Source organism: Balaenoptera physalus (genome assembly GCF_965194825.1).
Source record: "Balaenoptera physalus genome assembly, chromosome: 6".
Lineage (NCBI taxonomy): Eukaryota > Metazoa > Chordata > Mammalia > Artiodactyla > Balaenopteridae > Balaenoptera > Balaenoptera physalus.
Window position 1 is genome coordinate 87,323,637 of NC_138885.1, and position 18,920 is coordinate 87,342,556.

Consider the following 18,920-nt stretch of genomic DNA (forward strand, 5'->3'; position numbering starts at 1 on the left):
TATTACATGGAGCTGGGAGGTGTCTTGTGGACCAGTGTCCTGAACTTGGCTCTCCCACCTCAGAGGCACGGCCCTGATGCCTGGCTGGAGCACCAACAGCCTGTCCTCCACATGGCTCAGAATAAAAGGGAGAAAAAAAAAGAAAGAAAGAAGAAGATAAAAGAAAAGAAAAGAAAAGAAAGTAAAATAAAATAAAGTAATTAAAATAAAAAATAATTATGAAGAAAAAATATTTTTTTAAGTAATAAAAAAAACCCAAAACCGACAGACAGAACCCTAGGACAAATGGTAAAAGCAAAGCTATAAAGACAAAATCACACACAGAAGCATACACATACACACTCACAAAAAGAGAAAAAAGGGGAAAAAAATATATATAACGTTGCTCCCAAAGTCCACCTCCTGAATTTGGGATGATTCGTTGTCTATTCAGGTATTCCACAGATGCAGGGCACATCAAGTTGTTTGTGGAGCTTTAATCCGCTGCTCCTGAGGCTGCTGGGAGAGGTTTCCCTTTCTCTTCTTTGTTCGCACAGCTCCCGGGGTTCAGCTTTGGATTTGGCCCCGCCTCTGCGTGTATGTCGCCTGAGGGCGTCTGTTCTTTGCTCAGACAGCACGGGGTTAAAGTAGCAGCTGATTCGGGGGCTCCGGCTCACTCAGGCCGGGGGGAGGGAGGGGTACGGAGGAGGCGGGGCGAGCCTGCTGCGGCAGAGGCCGGCGTGACATTGCAGCAGCCTGAGGCGTGCCATGTGTTCTCCCGAGGAATTTGTCCCTGGATCACGGGACCCTGGCAGTGGCAGGCTGCACCGGCTCCCGGGAGGGGCGGTGTGGAGAGTGACCTGTGCTTGCTCACAGGCTTCTTGGTGGCGGCAGGAGCAGCCTTAGTGTCCCATGTCCGTCTCTGGTGTCCACGCTGATAACCGTGGCTCGCGCCCGTCTCTGGAGCTCCTTTAAGCGGTGCTCTTAATCCCTCTCCTCACGCACCAGGAAACAAAGAGGCAAGAAAAAGTCTCTTGTCTCTTCGGCAGCTCCAAACCTTTTCCTGGACTCCCTCCCGGCTAGCTGTGGTGCACTAGCCCCCTTCAGGCTGTGTTCACGCTGCCAACCCCAGTCCTCTCCCTGGGATCTGACCTCCGAAGCCCGAGCCTCAGCTCCCAGTCCCGCCCGCCCCGGCGGGTGAGCAGACACGCCTCTCAGGCTGGTGAGTGCTGGTCGGCACCGCTCCTCCGTGCGGGAATCTCTCCGCTTTGCCCTCCGCACCCCTGTGGCTGCGCTCTCCTCCGTGGCTCCGAAGCTTCCCCCCTCTGCCACCCGCAGTCTCTGCCCACGAAGGGGCTTCCTAGTGCGTGGAAACCTTTCCTCCTTCACAGCTCCCTCCCACTGGTGCAGGTCCCGTCCCTATTCTTTGTCTCTGTTTTTTCTTTTTTCTTTTGCCCTACCTAGGTACGTGGGGAGATTCTTGCCTTTTGGGAGGTCTGAGGTCTTCTGCCAGCGTTCAGTAGGTGTTCTGAGTTGTTCCACATGTAGATGTATTTCTGATGTATTTGTGGGGAGGAAGGTGATCTCCGCATCTTACTCTTCCGCCATCTTGAAGCTCCTCCAAGTTGTACTCATTGGCACAAGGTGGCCATCCCTGGTTTCACATCAACATGATCTCAGGCACAAACCTCGTTTTCCCATTTTGTCTCTAAGTTACTTGTTGAAACAACTGGCCCGCAGTCCCAAGAACTGTCGCGGCTTCGGCTGGTGGGGCCCCTCCAGAGCTGGCAGCCTCAGTGAGGCCGCCCTCCCCTCGGGCTCTGGGGCAGTTCAGTGACGGCGGAGGGAAGAGACCCCGAGCCAGCTACAGTGAGGTTTTAAGAAATTAAATGCTTGAGCTCTACCCCAGACCTCCTGAACTAAATTTCTGGGCAGGGCATACAAGGACAGAGGGTGTAAATTCAGAGAAGGGAGTGGAGTTGGGGGAAGCAAGACCTGGCATTCTGTACCTTATAAAACTCCCCAGTAATGCTGATAAAAACAGTTTGACACAACTTAGTGGAGCAATATTTGAGAATCACTGCCATGGGGCAGGATGGCACCATTGGGCAAACGTGTTCCTGTCAGTTAAGGTGGCACGTAGACCAAATGGGCTTTGAGTTATGCAGGATATTCAGCAGAAACTCCCACGTCTTTCCATCTCCACCTCTCTGATGCCTAGCACACCAAAGTTGAGAAATACTACACTAGATCATGAGCCTGAGAGTCAACAGTGGAGCCGAAAGGCTTCAAGGAGGGGCATCTTACATTGAATTTAAAAAGAAAAATCTTGCCAAACATAGGAGAAGAGAAGAGTTGCCAAGGAAAAGGAACAGCATGTATTCAGGAAAGGAAAACTGGGCTTAAAGTGTGATGCACTGAAGAGTTGTTTAGAAGAAAGGGTTCCTGCAGGGGAATGCTAGACTCTGGAGAGGATCAGATTTCTTCCTTGGGTTCCACTGTGTTTTTATTATGGAAAATTGTGAATACCAAGTCTAGGATTTTATAAATCTCAATTCAATAAACTCTATGTTACTTTTGCTTACTCAAGTTACATTCTAATAGGTAGTGTCTTATTATTTTTGTTATAATCTGCACACCTAGGATGCATTCTTGGCTGTGAAATTTTCATATTTCTTCTTTAAATTTGGTTCCAGGTTCTTTAGTCAGTTTCATTCAGTCCTCATACATAACAGAGAAAAGCCAGGACTACACTGACCTGATATTAATAACAAAGTACTTGTGTACAAGATGCCTTTGTTCAGAATGCCAGAAAGCAAGAGTGAATTTCCAAGACAATTATCAGTGTTACTGAAGATTTAATGGTTGGGGCTTATGCAACCTGAATTAAATACCAATATTATGGTTACCTGAGTGAGTGATTCCTGGTAAGATCAGGTTGACGCTCCTGCAGAATTTCAAAGATGTTGGGCTGGCGCAGAAATGCAACAATCTTGTCATTGTAAGCTGAAAAAACATACATATGTAACAATATTTTAAAATCTGTTATTTTATGCACATAAATCCAGCCTTTTTAAGTTTTGTTTTTCTGGTTAATATTCCTTGTATTCAAAGTGATAGTTTAGAGCCACTATAGATGCTTAAATTCCAATTTGTGTCTATCCTGTTATATGAGTATTGGACTTAGATCTGTTAGGTATGACTGACTTAAGCACTCATTAAACTCATCTGATGAGCCACATTTATTATCAAATTGCAAGATGAGCTCACCAACAAGATTCTAGTACTGATTGTTTTATGCTACTGCTTACCAAAATCAACTGTATAAGCAATTGTTAAACATGGAAAACCATCTTCTGATTAAATGTCAGCCACCTACAGAGGTAGAGAGGTAGAGCAAGAGTTGCTAAAATACCGTAGTTGCCAGCAGCAACTACCAATATGCAGAGGCAAACCATTCCCAAATTCTATGTGGAAATAAATGCCATTAAGCCACAGGGTAGCTCTTTACCAAACCAACTACACCAACAGCTACAATACAACCAGCATCATCAATTATGTACATAATATTTTAAAAGGAAAATCTGTATCTTAGTCAAGGCTGGCTAATGTTTACAGAAATTTTAAATTTAATTAACGTTTACTAAAGGCTCTGTTAATACTCTTTTGTCAAGAAACTAATTCGCTTGCTTAAGATAATTCATCTTGATTCCATTTATTTATAATTAGAAATACAGATATATTTAAATTACAGAACTGAGTGTCTGAATTCTCAAACATCAGAGATCCTAGTTCAGTCAATACTCTTGTGCTCATAAATATGATCAAGAAACATGCCTTACTTTAACAAAATATCACTCAAAAGAAATATAATTCTCTAGACATTTGCCACTTCAAATTTTAGCTGCATCATGCTAATTTTAGTTAAATGTGAATAAAATAATAAAAAAAATACTATCTGCTAACATGGAATCCCATTGTCAAACTCAAAGTGTCCCTAACTGCACATTTCACCACATATAAATAATAAAAACATTTTTATAATTGAGGTTTTGTCAGCAGTTTTTACATTCTATCTAAGATCAGAGACTAGACAACTTTTTAAACCACAATTTTATAGTACTTTAAAATTCTACGTGCAGCATTTAGTATCATACGAGTAACGGCATAATAAAACATAGACTGTTCAATTTCTACCCAAGGTTTCTTCTTATTCAGTGACTGTCGAACTTTTTAGGACATGGGCACTGCATTATATTTCATGGTAAAGTCTTTCTTAAAAAAGGAAAAATTTTAAAGCAAAACCAGACAAATGGGGAGCTGCTCAAATTTAAGTTGGAACAGGGAGCCCATCTGGCCTCCTGTCAGTCTGTCCACTCCATCTGCCTTAGGGGCTCCAGGTTTGAAAACTGATCTACTTCAACCTCATCATTTTACTAACAACTCAAGTTGTTCTTTAGGCCAATTTGCCTACATTCATTCATTTTTATTTTACAATTTTGGTGACTTTTGCTGTCTTGCATTTGCTACAAAACCCCTTAAGAATGTGCCATCATTGCTTTCTTATTTTGTGAGGCTCACACACCTTTTAAACTCTATCTCAAGCATTAGATATATACTAAATAAATGCTTGTCCAAATGCCTAATTTAAAATGACCACACAATACAGCTGCCTTAAGAACTTATTTTTCCTTAACTTCAACAATCTAATATAATAGTTCTACTCAGGTAAGGTAGAGTAGTAGAAAAAATTCTCATCCTATAGGATTTTACAAGACATAAGTGTTTTGAGACTCAAATCGATTTCTTAGGGATAATGCAGCAGTTTTTCAGTACAGGGCAAATGTAGCAGGCTGACAATAGGGAAGTGTATCAGCAGAGAATGCATGGTACACACTGACATGAAAAGCAAAGATAAAGATTTCGGGAAAGGGATGACATACCCACTGGAACCATGTCCTGGTACTGTGGCCTACTGACTGTATTGAACGTACTCGATGGCCTGGGAAGAACTGGTGGTCCTGCATGTCGAGAATCTTCTCCTACCTGCAAATACAAGCAGTGTTTTTGTTCTGCACCAAATCCATCAGTACCTCAAGCCAAGTTGTTCAGAACACTTGACAATGAGCATTGTTAAGTACCAACTGATCAGAACAGAGGCTAGCTGAAGAGCTGACACAGGACTCTCAAAAGCTCTGCTTCAGTTGCTGAATTGAGGGGATGGGTTGGGGTATAATGTCCCTGAGAGGGGCCAGGGCAGTAACTGTGGACCAAGTGGTACAGGAGTAGCTCAAAACGCCTACACCTCCTCTTGGGGATGTAGATGCTGAATTCCTGTTCCTCAGGAATAACTTCTACCTGACAGAACACAAACCTGCAAAAATACAATCAGAGAGAACACTTGGGTGGTACAAAATTCATCGGGCAGTGCCAGGATATACCTTCTTTTGGCCAAGGCAGGTCAGGGAATTCCCTGCCTCAGCAGAGGAGGGGTTGGAGAGCAGCAGTCTTCACGTGGGTTTCCGAGTTGGGTATTATCTTCTCAGAAGCAATTTTACCTGCCTATTAGAGCACCCAGTACAACAGCTCTTTCTGGTTTGAACCTCCCACACCAGCAAGCTAATCACAGCAGGTGTGGAGGAGCAAAATAGGGTTGCCCCAACCTGAATTAGTTACCATACCGATTATAGACTTAGAAACTCATACGTACAAGGAGATAAACAAAAACGCCCATTAATAGTCTTACCAGAAAACTCTAACGCTGCTCTAGCTTCTGTTTTAGCATTTTTCCCCCATACCACCGAAGTCTTTTAAGACAACAGTAGAACAGTCGAATAAGAGAGTAAGAGAACAAAAGGCAAAACAACCTCCTGGATTTATAAATTGGTACTTTGAAAATACAGTTTCTACTCCCACCCATTCAAAACCCTCACAACCATTTTATCATACTGCGTCCGTTAGGTGTTCAGTGAGGGTTTTTCTAAAGGCCCTAAAGCTGGAAATATCGTCCCCACCCTCGACTGCTTGTTTACCCTTCAAGAATGTTCTCACTCATTCTTCAACGTGTAGTTCAAACAGCCCCTCCTCGATGAAGCCTTCCCTTCCCTTCAAGCCGACGTTAAATGTCACCTTCTCTGAGCACCTACAGCACTTGGGGTACATTTCTAAAGCAGCTGCCATTATTAACAGTCTATAAAGCATTTTTTGCTTGTATTGTTACTCATCTGGATTACGGTTAGTTTTATATATTCTCTCCTTAATAAGAACACAGGAACATACATTATTTACTTGTATCCCTCACACCAACCACGTTTCTACACTACAGGTGTTTAGTAAGTATTCATTTGTTGGATGGAAGAGATAGCAAAATTTCTACTACCTGGAATATTTGCTAAATGAAGTCTAAGAGAATAGCTGGGAAGACTTGTGCACGTAACTAGAAATTTCCCACTCTGCTTCTCTTGAGTTACTGGCTCTGAGAAATGAAGTCAGCCCCTCTTGTGGGAGATTCAATCATTAACTACACCTTGTCAGTCACCAAACTTATCATTTCAATCTGCCAACATATACTTTCCCTCCTGTCAGTAAGTTGCCTTGTGTCATCATTTCCCAGAACAGCCAAAGGTCTTCTCTTTGACACCCTGCTTCTTCAGACCAGACCATCAGACAGTGGGCAAGCCGTGATAAACGTGTGTATTACTGCAGGATGTGCGTGCTTCCGACAGCTGGGCCAGAAAGCACATTCCCCTCAAGGGTTTAACAACGCTGAGACTGAATGCTGAGTCTTTATGGGGTCGTCTCTGTTCCACTGCTCATTTTCCGTCAATAAGAAGAGAAGTCCTCATTCAAATTTTAATGTGTACCTTAGTATCCCTACTGCTAGACCATGAAAATAATTCAAGTTCTGAGGCAGAGGAGTTGAAAGAAAATGTAAGTATAGCTACTAATCTCATGCACGAAAATGTATGTATAGCTACTAATCTCATGCATGTAGCCCTGATCAGACTGAACAGCCAGCGTCATATTGTGAAGTCAAGATAAGGCAAGCATCTAAAGTGCACTGGTTGCGTGATAAAACCAGGCAGGGCCCTAATACGCTACATATCACACACAAGGTCCAAAGGTGAGAGAGGTCTGTTCTGCTTTTTAGATGCATGCTATTAGCATCATCCAGTTCACCACTAATGTTTTATATGACAGCCAGGTAGAGATTTATTAGCTACTCATAAAACATGCATATTTTTGTGCATACCTCATCCTGCAATAGATTTATATATCATTTTTATGTGAGCTTCTCGTGTGTACTCTTCTATGTCTGCACTTACAACCAGCAAACACACATAATCATTAGAGCCAGTATGTAAATCATGAGGGGAAATTCCAAGAGTGGAATTTTGATGAATCAAATCCAGTTATTTATTACATTCATAATCTTTTCTTATACTAGAAGCTACAAAAATATTTGACATACAATATAATACTGAAAATATGATATGCACATAGATGGAACGTGGAAAAGGCATGCAGGAAAAGAATCTTAATTCTTCTTGTCTAAGGGAATTTTTAGAAACAATGTATATCAAGTGATAATATATGACATTCAAAGCATAAGTCTGTACTAAGGAGAAAATATGTGACCTAAAACATTCCTCTTTTATTTATTTAACCTGCTACAGAAAAAGGGAAACAGGAAGAGATTATTTCTTTTCTCTTTTCTTTTTCTTTCTTTTTTTTTTTTCTGGTTAGATTATTAGAGAGCCCTCATGTGGTTACCATGGGACACTGCAAACTAGCAAAGTACAATAGAGTACGGTGGAGCTTTTAGTAATTCTTAATGCCACCCATTTTCTCTGAGCACTTAGAGTACATAAATCAACCCTCATATATATCCTAACTTTAAAGAATATTAATGAGGATACCACAACCCCATAGCACTGGCCAAAGATTTTAATCTAATCCAGCAATCCTCACTTAAGAAACTTCCCTATCTTTAACCTAATTTTAATCCCCTAAAAAAGTTACATTCATTTCTTCCTATGAAGCTGCTCTTAGGTATGCAAGAGGGCTCATCATCATCCTCTCTTGAACACTGTATTGCATTATGAATTCCCTCTCACCATCCACTGAATTTTTTTTCTCTAAATCTCTAATTTCTTCAACCTTTCCTCACATGTCCTACTTTTTAAACCTGTAATTTAGGCTTTATGAGTTTCCAGAGAAGCCCTGTTAACATTTCAACACTTTCAGCCTCCAAATGATAGTCTCTAAATCAAACTAGAAAAACAAAACAATAAGAAAGAGCCAGCACGATTCCATAAACCCCACATCCCGTGCTTCTATCAGCCAAAAGGTCGGTCGCTAAGGCTCGGGACTCACCTCGCCCGCGCTGTGGCTGCGCTGCCTGGTCAGGTGCTGTCGATGCACCAGCGCGCTCGTGGGTCTGCTGCTCTGAAGCGGGAGCCGGGGATCGATGAAAGTGGTGGTACGGGAGTTGTGGTCGACAAAAAATGCCTAGGAAGCAACCCACTCAGTCAACACTCCATACATGGCACACACTTGTCTTAGCGGTCCTATCATTTCACACATGCAGGGAAAGACCCACTTTGGAGTAATAACCTTCGCTCCGTTTTCTCGTAATTTCAAATCTTCGGGAGAATTTCTCCTTCTTCCCTCAGGATAGACCAGAAGAGAGGAAGGAACGCTTAGATTGGATGCAGAATGAAGACAGCAGGAAGGAACATTGTTCCTGGCTTTAGGAAATACAGTCATCAAAGATAGGATCTTAGAAAGAAGCCCCCTGAATGGACATTTGGGCTTCTCTTAACTGACGCTCTTCGCTCTAGCTGCTATCGGTTATTACCAAGTTTTTTTTCAAATATCATTGACTTCCCTTTTCCTTCTATGTAATCAGCTACCAAGTCCTCCCCCATTTTCTCATTATAGTGTCTCCTCTATTTGTCCCATCCCAGCCTGACTATCATTCATTCCATTATTTCAGGGCTTTCTCTTAAACATATAATTATTAGTAGTTTCTCAGTTGTTCCACATCTCTATAACCTTATTCCCTGAATGGCACCTCACTATCAGAATTTTTTTTTCTAAAAGCTTTGACTACATTTCCACTCCAATCCAAAGCCTCTAATGGCTACCTGTTATCTATAGAAAAAACATTCCAACCCTTTGGTCAGTTTTCCAAGACTCTTTACAATCTCCTTCTTACTTCCTTTCCAGTTTGGTCATTGATCATACACCCAGACAAATTCTATCACATACAATGACTCAGGGCAAGACACTTAAGTTCTCTGGGCTATAGATTTCTTATAAAAACATGGCTCCTTCATTCATAATAAACATTTCTCCTCCATAAAGTGATAGGAAGGAGGAAACTATGTCTGTCATGTTTACTGCAGAATCCCTTGTGACATGAAACCACGAATGAGCATCAACCATTTCCCTCAGTTTTGCAGTAAGGATTGCATGTAATGTAGAAAGGCCTTTAAAAATTCTGTTTGTTTGTTTAATTCTAAAACTCGGTGCAAGTGTTATTTTTCATTATCATTAGGAACAAAATGGTGTTAAGTTTGCAATGTAAAAGTCATTCAAGGCAATAATGAAGCCCATTATCTCAAGGGTAATTAGAAAATGTAAGTTTTCCATGATCAGATAAAGTTAATTAGGTCAAGATAAAAAGGACTCTTAGGAGAGCCTGGAGACTCATTACTGATAAATGTCAGGACACATGATATATGCCAAATAATCTAAGCAAAAAAGAACTGATGGAGCTCTGTTAACAAAGTACCTTAAAGACTAGGAATGAATGCATCTAGGCAAATCCCAGGGGCAGATGGTATATTTATGCTGATTAAAAATTCACCTTTTCATTATGAAACAAAATGTTTCTGTAGATAATCAGGAAATAGGGCAAAATAATTTGTAAGTAGCTCCCAAATAGGGGGAAAATGACTTCTTTAAAAAAAAATAACTTTAAGCAGAAAGTGCACTAGAAACAAAACAGGGAAATGGCCAGAACAAGAATCCTTGTCTGTCCCTTCTCTCAATATCCGATTTCCAGGTACAACGACTGGATTAAATGGAAGTCTTGTAGGACGGAGTCATCAACCTCACATCCCTGGGTAATGCTCCCTTTTCCATAACCTATCAGGTGGAATATCTTTCTTCTCTGATCTTGTAAAAACGTACACCAACAATAAACCCTACACAGGCTTGTATTGGCAGGCTCTGGTCTCAAATGTGACACTAGTCCCCGTTTGATTTGAGCTTCTAATACACTTGTACGTATATTATTTCTGCCACTATTTAAAATGTCATAAAATAGAAATTCATTTTTTTAAATACACATTTCAACATAATAGGTATTATAGTCAATTTAATATTCTCTTTATGTATATTAAGATTAAGCTCTTATTACTACAACAATAATATGAGCCATGTCGTTTAAGGGGAAAATACAGAGAGTATGAAAATAGAATTGCCTATTTACTCTACCTAATTTCTTAGGAATGTTTTGAAGGAACAGGTGGTCATTTAGAGGTAACAATGAATCACTTGTAATTATAAGGACTAATGGGTGTGTACATCTAGGTCAGTTGTGATTTACATGGAGTGTCATAGTATAATCTGACTTAAGAGGCTTGTCTAAAATCCATTCTATAAAAAATTATACTGTAAATGCCTTCAGGGTAGGGACTCTTTCTTACTCACCCTGTTCTCCCCAATAGCTTTTAGGGCTGCATCTGGGAGAAAGACAGTGCTCAGTAAATAAACTGCCCAAAACTCGAATAGCAGACTCCTGACCAAAATACAGGGAGACAACTGACAATGAACTAACCAAGTATTAAAAGTCACATTCTTTTATGTAAGCATAGAAATACTGAAAGATTTGAGCAAAATACATGAGAGAAGTGTGTGTGTGTGTGTGTGTGTGTGTGTGTGTGTGTTGGGTGAAAAGTGTGGAGAGCCGAAGACTATAATACCACAAATAGGATAAAAGGTTTTAAAACACCTCATGTGGACATGGATAAACCATCAAGTTAAAACTTGAGAAGTCCGAGACAAAGTAGTGATTAAATGCTTGGGATCTAGAAAAAGACAAGCCTCGGTCTGAGCTCTAGCTCTACCACTTACTAGTGACATAACATTGGGCAAACTACTTAACTTTTTCAAACTACAATTTCCTTTCTGTTAAATAGGTATAATAACGCCTACATGAAAGGAAGGTAAAATGAGATGGTTCATATACATTTTTGAACATAGTACCTGAGACCACTTAAATGTGAGTTAATATTATTATTACTAATAATAACAGTATTAACTTCCGAGACATTTTTCTAAGGATTACAGTGTTTCTCCCTGCAGCCCATAAACAAAGCTCAAAAAAAAAAAAAAAAAAAAGAGGAGAACCAGTGAACCCACATTTCCCAGGCTCCTTGTAGCTACGTATGGCCTAGATTATAAGTTCTGGTCAATGAGATGTAAACAGAGGGTCACATGATGCTTCTGGAAAACTCCTTTCCAAGGAGATGTTTACAAGGTAAAGCCCTCCTTCTGTACTTCATCCATTCTGCTCCCTGAAACAAAGATGTAATTGCCGAACCCCAGCAGCCATAACAAACCCTGAAGATGAGGGACGGCTGAGTAAAAAGCCATAAGGAGCCAAGGCTCTTACAACTTAAGAAACCACCTTAAGAGCCCTAGACTGCCTATCTCTGAACTTCTTTATGTGACAGAATAAAATCTTGTATAGTAAACTTTGTATAGGTCTCTGTCACAATGCAGCCAAACCAAATCCTAATTGATGCACTGAAGTCAGCAAAGAAGAACACATAAGCCGGCCACCACCATTATAAATAAGGATTTTCATTATTTCATAAATAATGATTTCTCATTATTGTTCACCTTTAATACAGTTGGGTAACAGTCCGAGATTTAAGTGAAATGTGGAGTTGGGAAAGTATAAAGCTGAGATTTGAATCCATCTTTCTGACTTCAAACCCCAGTGAGCAGTGCCTCTTTCCCCTCCCTCTCCTTTTCATAGTTCTCCTCTTTTTCTTCCATTCTTTCTGCCTCCTATTTTTCCTTTTGATGTTCTTCCCACTCCCCTCACATAGTACTTGATTTTAGAAAAGTACTGAAGTATTTATTGAATTAGGCCGACAATAACTGTCACTCACAGCGCTGGGCCTCACCACTGTTTCAGTGCTGAAAAGGTTGCTACTGACGCTGGACAGCAAACTGTACGTCCTCTGCACAATCTGCAAGGCTCCCCTGCTGGAGGCTGGGCTGTGGGTGGAGCATAGGTGCTCATTTGTATTCCACAAGGAGCTCAGTTTCAGAGTAAATGGAATGTGTATACTGTTTACATGTGCTTTTTAAGTCTGCCAAGCACTTGGGGGAAAAGTCTCAATTAAGACCACTATCAAAACCACGCAGCTAGCACACTTAGCGCTGGCCAAGGGCAGCACCAAGAGGCAATTCCTTGGCATGTGCTTTGGCTCTGCTCCGCTCCCTGTGTGACCCTGGGCAGGCTTCCTTGGTGCTTTGCTACATCCACGTAAAGGAGATGACTGAGGTCACAACTGAGTTGTGGAAGATGTATTCTACTTTAAAACAAAGATCAAAGCATAGAAAAAATACTGTGCAAATTTTAGGCTTGCCATTTCTATTTGTGATGCACAAATCGATTATGTCACAAAAGTGGATCACTTTCCCATAGGATGTCCTAACTAGTTCAAGCCAGTAATGAAGCTGACCTATTCCTTTTAAAAAAAAATTTAATTTGGGTCACTTTTTATGTCACCGTTCTTGAATAGCCTGCCTTTATTTATGAAATTGTCTACCGTGTATCAATAAATACTGTCTGAATAAACAGTATGTTGAGAAGGCAGACCACATTAAAAAAAGCAATTGTATCAGAAAAGGAGTCTTTTTCAGATTAGCCACTAGCAAAGCAAATTTTGAACAACACAGATTCCCTACTGTTAAGTTTCATTAAGGAAATTCACTCAAGCTTCCCAGTGCTGGACCAACTAGGGCTAACACTATAATCAAAAACTGAAAGGAATGCAAATACCCAAATTCAAATCTCGTTTTAAAAACTTCTACCCTTTTGCTGCTTCAGGGCATGATCAGAGTCAGAAAATACGGGCTGGATGGAGCCAAGTGGTATTTTAGTGAGGCCAAACAAAATACACTTCTCTCTTTACACAATTCTTTTTTTTAAGCTTCTATTATTTTAAGAAAAGAAAAAGCCATCAGTATTTGTGAAGAAATACCAACCTCAGGCTCAACAAATCTAAGCTACAGAAGTTTGAAATTGTTTCCACTTAACATTTTGCCAAACCAGGAATCCGTATTAAAAGACCGTGTAAACAAAATAAAACAAAAAGCACTTGTAACTATGCTACAGAAAGACATCATCAGATCTTCTTTCTTTCTCTAAAGAGCTATGGAAACAATGAAAGAACAATAATTTAAAAGATAGCAGCACTGCATATTGAATCTGTTCTAACTTCTAGTTTCTTAACTCTGTAAAGTCTTAAAATGCTCAAAAAGTTCACTGTAATCTACTTTAATTTTTATTAAGATTGTAATTTACTCACGCATTCTCTCCCTTCCGAAATATAAATCTCAGCTCCTGGTCCCCTCTCTAGTATTTCCCCAATTATAAGGAATAAACATGCTATTATTTTCTCTACATTATATCCCAGACAGAACTCCGTTACCAATACTGGAGATGAAAAGCACTGAATAGTAGAGTTTATTATAACTAAAAAAATAGTCATGCTAACATTTTCTAACATTTGGTTCATCTGAAGGAGTGAGTGGTCCCAAATATCTCATGACATCTATCAATAACAAAAAAGTTAAAGAAGGTTATTCTGTTAAACTGCTGTGATCAGAGATCTACAGTTGCTAGGAGAGAAAACAGGGACACATGGCACCGTGGATAAGTAAAACATCCCCCAAACTTCAGATGTAAAATGTTAGCTAAGGCGGGGTGGTGGTATTTTATGTATTGGGAGTAGTGTTATTTAGGTGTTAGAAGTATAATATAGGGGAGCCAGTGACATGCTGGGGATGGCTTGGACCAGCTTACAGGAGCTGATGGTGGAATCTCAAGGAATTCTCAAGCTGGTTGACGATGATGCTGGCAGCCTGAAATTGGCTATGGTGGGAGAATTTACACCATGGAAAATGGCAAATGTTACAGATCAGCCCTCCTCCCCACCGCCCTTGGGGATCTGGTTGCTAAGCATTTATCAGCACGTCACTGCAGAAGACCAAGGATGGAGTTATCCAAATCAGCACATTTTAGGTAGAACAGAAGGGCATTGCCATGAAATTTTAAAATAGTACTCTACATTTTTTTAAAAGATTCAGTGCTGGTCAGAGGACAACTGTTTAAAGATAAAAGGCAAAGGCCATCTTCATAACTTGGGCAATTCCTTCAATAGTCCATGAGTTTAGCATTTTACTCAAAAATACATTCACAAAACCAACCTCTGCTTTAGTCTCTCATTCTGAAAGGTATACTGACCTAGAAGGATTCTTCACCTCTGCCTCTATGTGTGGGTTACTTTTTGGTCTAACAAGACTGTACCCCCTGAAAAATAAGCAAGAGATACTCTAAAAAATATGTGTTATTTATAAATTTAGAGTTTAATTTCATTTCTACCTGGACTGCTGTGTAACTGGAGGTGATTAAACCAGACAACCACTACAAAGAGGTACTAGTTGTTTCAAAGCAATTAAAGAGACGTGCCACAAAAATAACAAATATAGTGCTCTAATGAATGAAAAATATATCTTTCAAAGTGTAGAACTTATTCTGCTAAGAGACTTTTGGGATTCACTTGAAACCTCCAAATATTAAGTTGCATTTTACTCATTAAGATGAACCTGACCCAATAAACTGTGGCCATCAGCTTCATGTGGGATTGAAACCAAAGTCTATGTCATCACTGGGGCAACTTCTACAGCCACATAAGCTATTAGCATCTGGTAAAATGAGAATCCTCAAGTAGGCTCTGACTGTGGTAACTTTCCTGTACAAATATTTGTTCTCTTCTAAAAAAATCTATCCTCATAACCATAACTCCTACTTGCCATGGTCATCGAAGTTGAATATTTGGACCATACTGATACTCAAATCCCCAGTCTGACATCCAAAGTCACAAACCCCTAGAGTTACAAGCTTGGCTTTAGGGATGGATGTCAATTTAGCTGGGTGATATTATAGCTAGTGTTTTTTGTAGGGAAAAACACAAGAAACTATGGGAAAAGACATTTCACTTTAAATAAGGAGATGGTTACCATTTTTACATTTTCATTTAAAGAGCCCATGACGTTTATATCACTTTTAAAGTTCAAAGTTTCAGTTTAGGCTCAAGTAGAATGATCTGGGGAAAGCACCCAGTGTTTATACTGTTTGAGAGTATGAAACAAAGAGGCAGGAAAAAAGTTATTCCATATTTAACATCTGAAAGGGGAGTCAAAAATAAACACTTTTCTTAAAAATTAAACCAAATGGTAAGTCCATTATATAAACTTATTAATAAGAAATATCAAGCTTTGCAATATTTTTCTAATTGTCCATGTCATTCTGTATCATTCTCTCTGTTATCCTTAACCCTCTGTAGTGGTGCTTCCACTGATTTTAATCCATTGATATCGGTCACTGATTGTTAATTTTATGTGTCAACTTAACTGGGCCACTGGGTGCCCAGACGTTTGGCCAAACATTATTCCGATGTGTCTGTGAGTGTGTTTCTGGATGAGATTCACCTTTCAATCAGTAGACTGAGTTAAGCAGATCACCCTCCCTAATGTGGGCGGGCTGCATCCAATCAATTGAAGGTCAAAAGGCTGAGTAAGAGGGAATTGCCTTGGCCTGACTGAGTTGGGACATTGGCGTTTACTTGGGTCTCAAGCCTGCTGGGTTTTGGATCGGCTCTTACACCATCAGCTCTCCTGTGTGTGTGTGTGTGTGTGTGTGTGTGTGTGTGTGTGTGTATATCTAATGCAGGGTCTCTCAAAATGTTCCCATTACTTCCTTTTTTTTTTTTCTTAATTTTCTTTCTTTCTTTCTTTTTTGGCTGCATTCGGTCTTCGTTGTTGTGCGCGGGCTTTCTCTAGTTGTGGGGAGCGTGTGCTACTCTTAGTTGCGGTGTGCGGGCTTCTTATTGCGGTGGCTTCTCTTGTTGTGGAGCACAGACTCTAGGCATGTGGGCTTCAGTAGTTGTGGCACGCGGGCTCAGTAGTTGTGACTCATGGGCTCTAGAGTGCAGGCTCAGTAGTTGTGGCACACAGGCTTAGTTGCTCCACGGCATGTGGGATCTTCCCGGACCAGGGCTTGAACCCGTGTCCCCTGCATTGGCAGGCAGATTCTTAACCACTGCACCACCAGGGAAGTCCTTTTTTGTTTTGTTTTGTTTTTTTATACATCTTTATTGGAGTATAATTGCTTTACAATGGTGTGTTAGTTTCTTCTGTATAACAAAGTGAATCAGCTATACATATACATATATCCCCATATCTCCTCCCTCTTGCGTCTCCCTCCCACCCTCCCTATCCCACCCCTCTAGGTGGTCACAAAGCACAGAGCTGATCTCCCTGTGCTATGCGGCTGCTTCCCACTAGCTATCTATTTGACATTTGGTAGTGTGTATGTCCGTGCCACTCTCTCACTTCGTCCCAGCTTACCCTTCCCCCTTCCCCCTCCTCGTATCCTCAAGTCCATCCTCTACGTCTGCATCTTTATACCTGTCCTGCCCCTAGGTTCTTCAGAACCATTTTTTTTTTTTTTTTAGATTCCATATATATGTGTCAGCATACGGTATTTGTTTTTCTCTTTCTGACTTACTTCACTCCGTATGACAGACTCTAGGTCCATCCACCTCACTACAAATAACTCAGTTTCATTTCTTTTTATGGCTGAGTAATATTCCATTGTATTTATGTGCCATATCTTCTTTATCCATTCATCTGTCAATGGACACTTAGGTTGCTTCCATGTCCTGGCTATTGTAAACAGAGCTGCAATGAATACTGTGGTACATGACTCTTTTTGAATTATGGTTTTCTCAGGGTATATGACCAGTAGTGGGATGGCTGGGTCATATGGTAGTTCTATTTTTAGTTTTTTAAGGAACCTCCATACTGTTCTCCATAGTGGCTGTATCAATTTACATGCCCACCAACAGTGCAAGAGGGTTCCCTTTTCTCCACACCCTCTCCAACATTTATTATTTGTAGATTTTTTGATGATGGCCATTCTGACTGCTGTGAGGTGATACCGCATTGTAGTTTTGATTTGCATTTCTTAATGATTAGTAATGTTGAGCATCCTTTCATATGTTTGTTGGCAATCTGTATATATTCTTTGGAGAAATGTCTATTTAGGTTTTCTGCCCATTTTTGGATTGGGTTGTTTGTTTTTTTGATATTGAGCTGCATGAGCTGCTTGTAAATTTTGGAGATTAATCCTTGGTCAGTTGCTTCATTTGCAAATATTTTCTCCCATTCTGAGGGTTGTCTTTTTGTCTTGTTTATGGTTTCCTTTGGTGTGCAAAAGCTTTTAAGTTTCACCATACACAAAAATAAACTCAAAATGGATTAAAGACCTAAATGTAAGGCGAGACATTATAAAACTCTTAGAGGAAAACACAGGCAGAACACTCTATGACATAAATCACAGCAAGATCCTTTTTGACCCACCTCCTAGAGAAATGGAAATAAAAACAAAAATAAACAAATGGGACCTAATGAAACTTAAAAGCTTTTGCATAGCAAAGGAGACTCATTACTTCTCCAAAGGAACCAAACATACCCACCCAGTGTGTTTCTTTTTCCACGTCTTTACTTTGGGTGTTTTCCTTCCTTTCCCATTCCAAATTTTCTCTTCTCCACAATCTAATTTTATCAAAATCCTACTCGTCATTCAGGGTTCAGCTCAAATCCAAACTTTACTATGAAAACTCTCCAGGTATCCCATGCCAGAAATAAGTCTTTCTGTACCTATACTAATGCATGATGCACGTTCTGTTCTTTTATAATCCGAATAAGAGGCATTGGGGGTAAAGTGGTCTGGGCAAGGGGTGCTTAGCGGCTTTACACAGGAAGTGCATGATTCTGTGCAAATGTGTGGATCTGATTTCAGTTCCAGTTCTAAAAAGAAAGTTACTTATTTGGCTAAGGATGTTTTTAAAACACTATGTTCATGACCATAGCTTATGGAGATTGTAACCAGCAGAGTAGAAGACCACTAATCTAGCAAGAGAACAAATCTACCAGAGAGACCACAATAAACAGAGCACTCATAGCAGAGACACAGAAAATGCTCTGGGTCGTGATACAGGTTTCAGGCAGAAGGAAACACTCGAGGGCAGACGACCGTGCAGTGGTCAAGAACAACACGGACAGAAAGAACAAGAACAACAAAAGGAACCCTGTTGTGACAAAACCATTCTGTTGGACCACCTCAGTTAAGGGAGATCAGCTGTTTGTTGAGAGGAGGAATGGGACACTGACACTAATTCTTCAGGGTGTCTTTTCTATGTCATTGTGTATTTCCCATTAGAGTAAGGATTTAACCGTCAGTAACAAATCTTTATCATTTTTATAAAAGTCTAAACTGATGAAGCTCTTTAGTTATTGTTCTACTTACTGTAGATTCTTGCTTCTACCTAGCCATTCACATCAAGATTTTGGAGAGCTGGGTAGGAATAACCAAGTGAGTAGCATTCCTGGCTTAGTGTGCTGTATGGTCCATTTTATTTTGTAGGTGTTTGAATAATCCATATTTTGCTTTCCCCAAACTAAGTCATAAACCTCTAGAGGCTTGTAAGTGTACTGCTTTAATCTTCTACACTATAGGTAATAATAAGTCAATTACTGAATAAAGTGTTTAATTATAATTCTAA

General features: G+C 40.2%; 1 protein-coding gene across 7 annotated transcripts in view; it reads right to left on the reverse strand.

The window, feature by feature from the left end:
• The window catches only part of HECW2 (HECT, C2 and WW domain containing E3 ubiquitin protein ligase 2), a 415,090-nt gene that overhangs the window by 89,283 nt on the left and 306,887 nt on the right, over positions 1–18,920 (reverse strand). For all 7 annotated transcript variants that reach the window (XM_082466948.1, XM_082466947.1, XM_082466946.1 and 4 more), the window contains 3 exons: positions 8,356–8,490; positions 4,923–5,025; positions 2,889–2,985 (listed from right to left, as the gene is read on the reverse strand). In XM_082466948.1, coding sequence (XP_082323074.1) covers positions 2,889–2,985; positions 4,923–5,025; positions 8,356–8,490 — 335 coding nt within the window. The remainder of the gene's footprint in view (positions 1–2,888; positions 2,986–4,922; positions 5,026–8,355; positions 8,491–18,920) is intronic.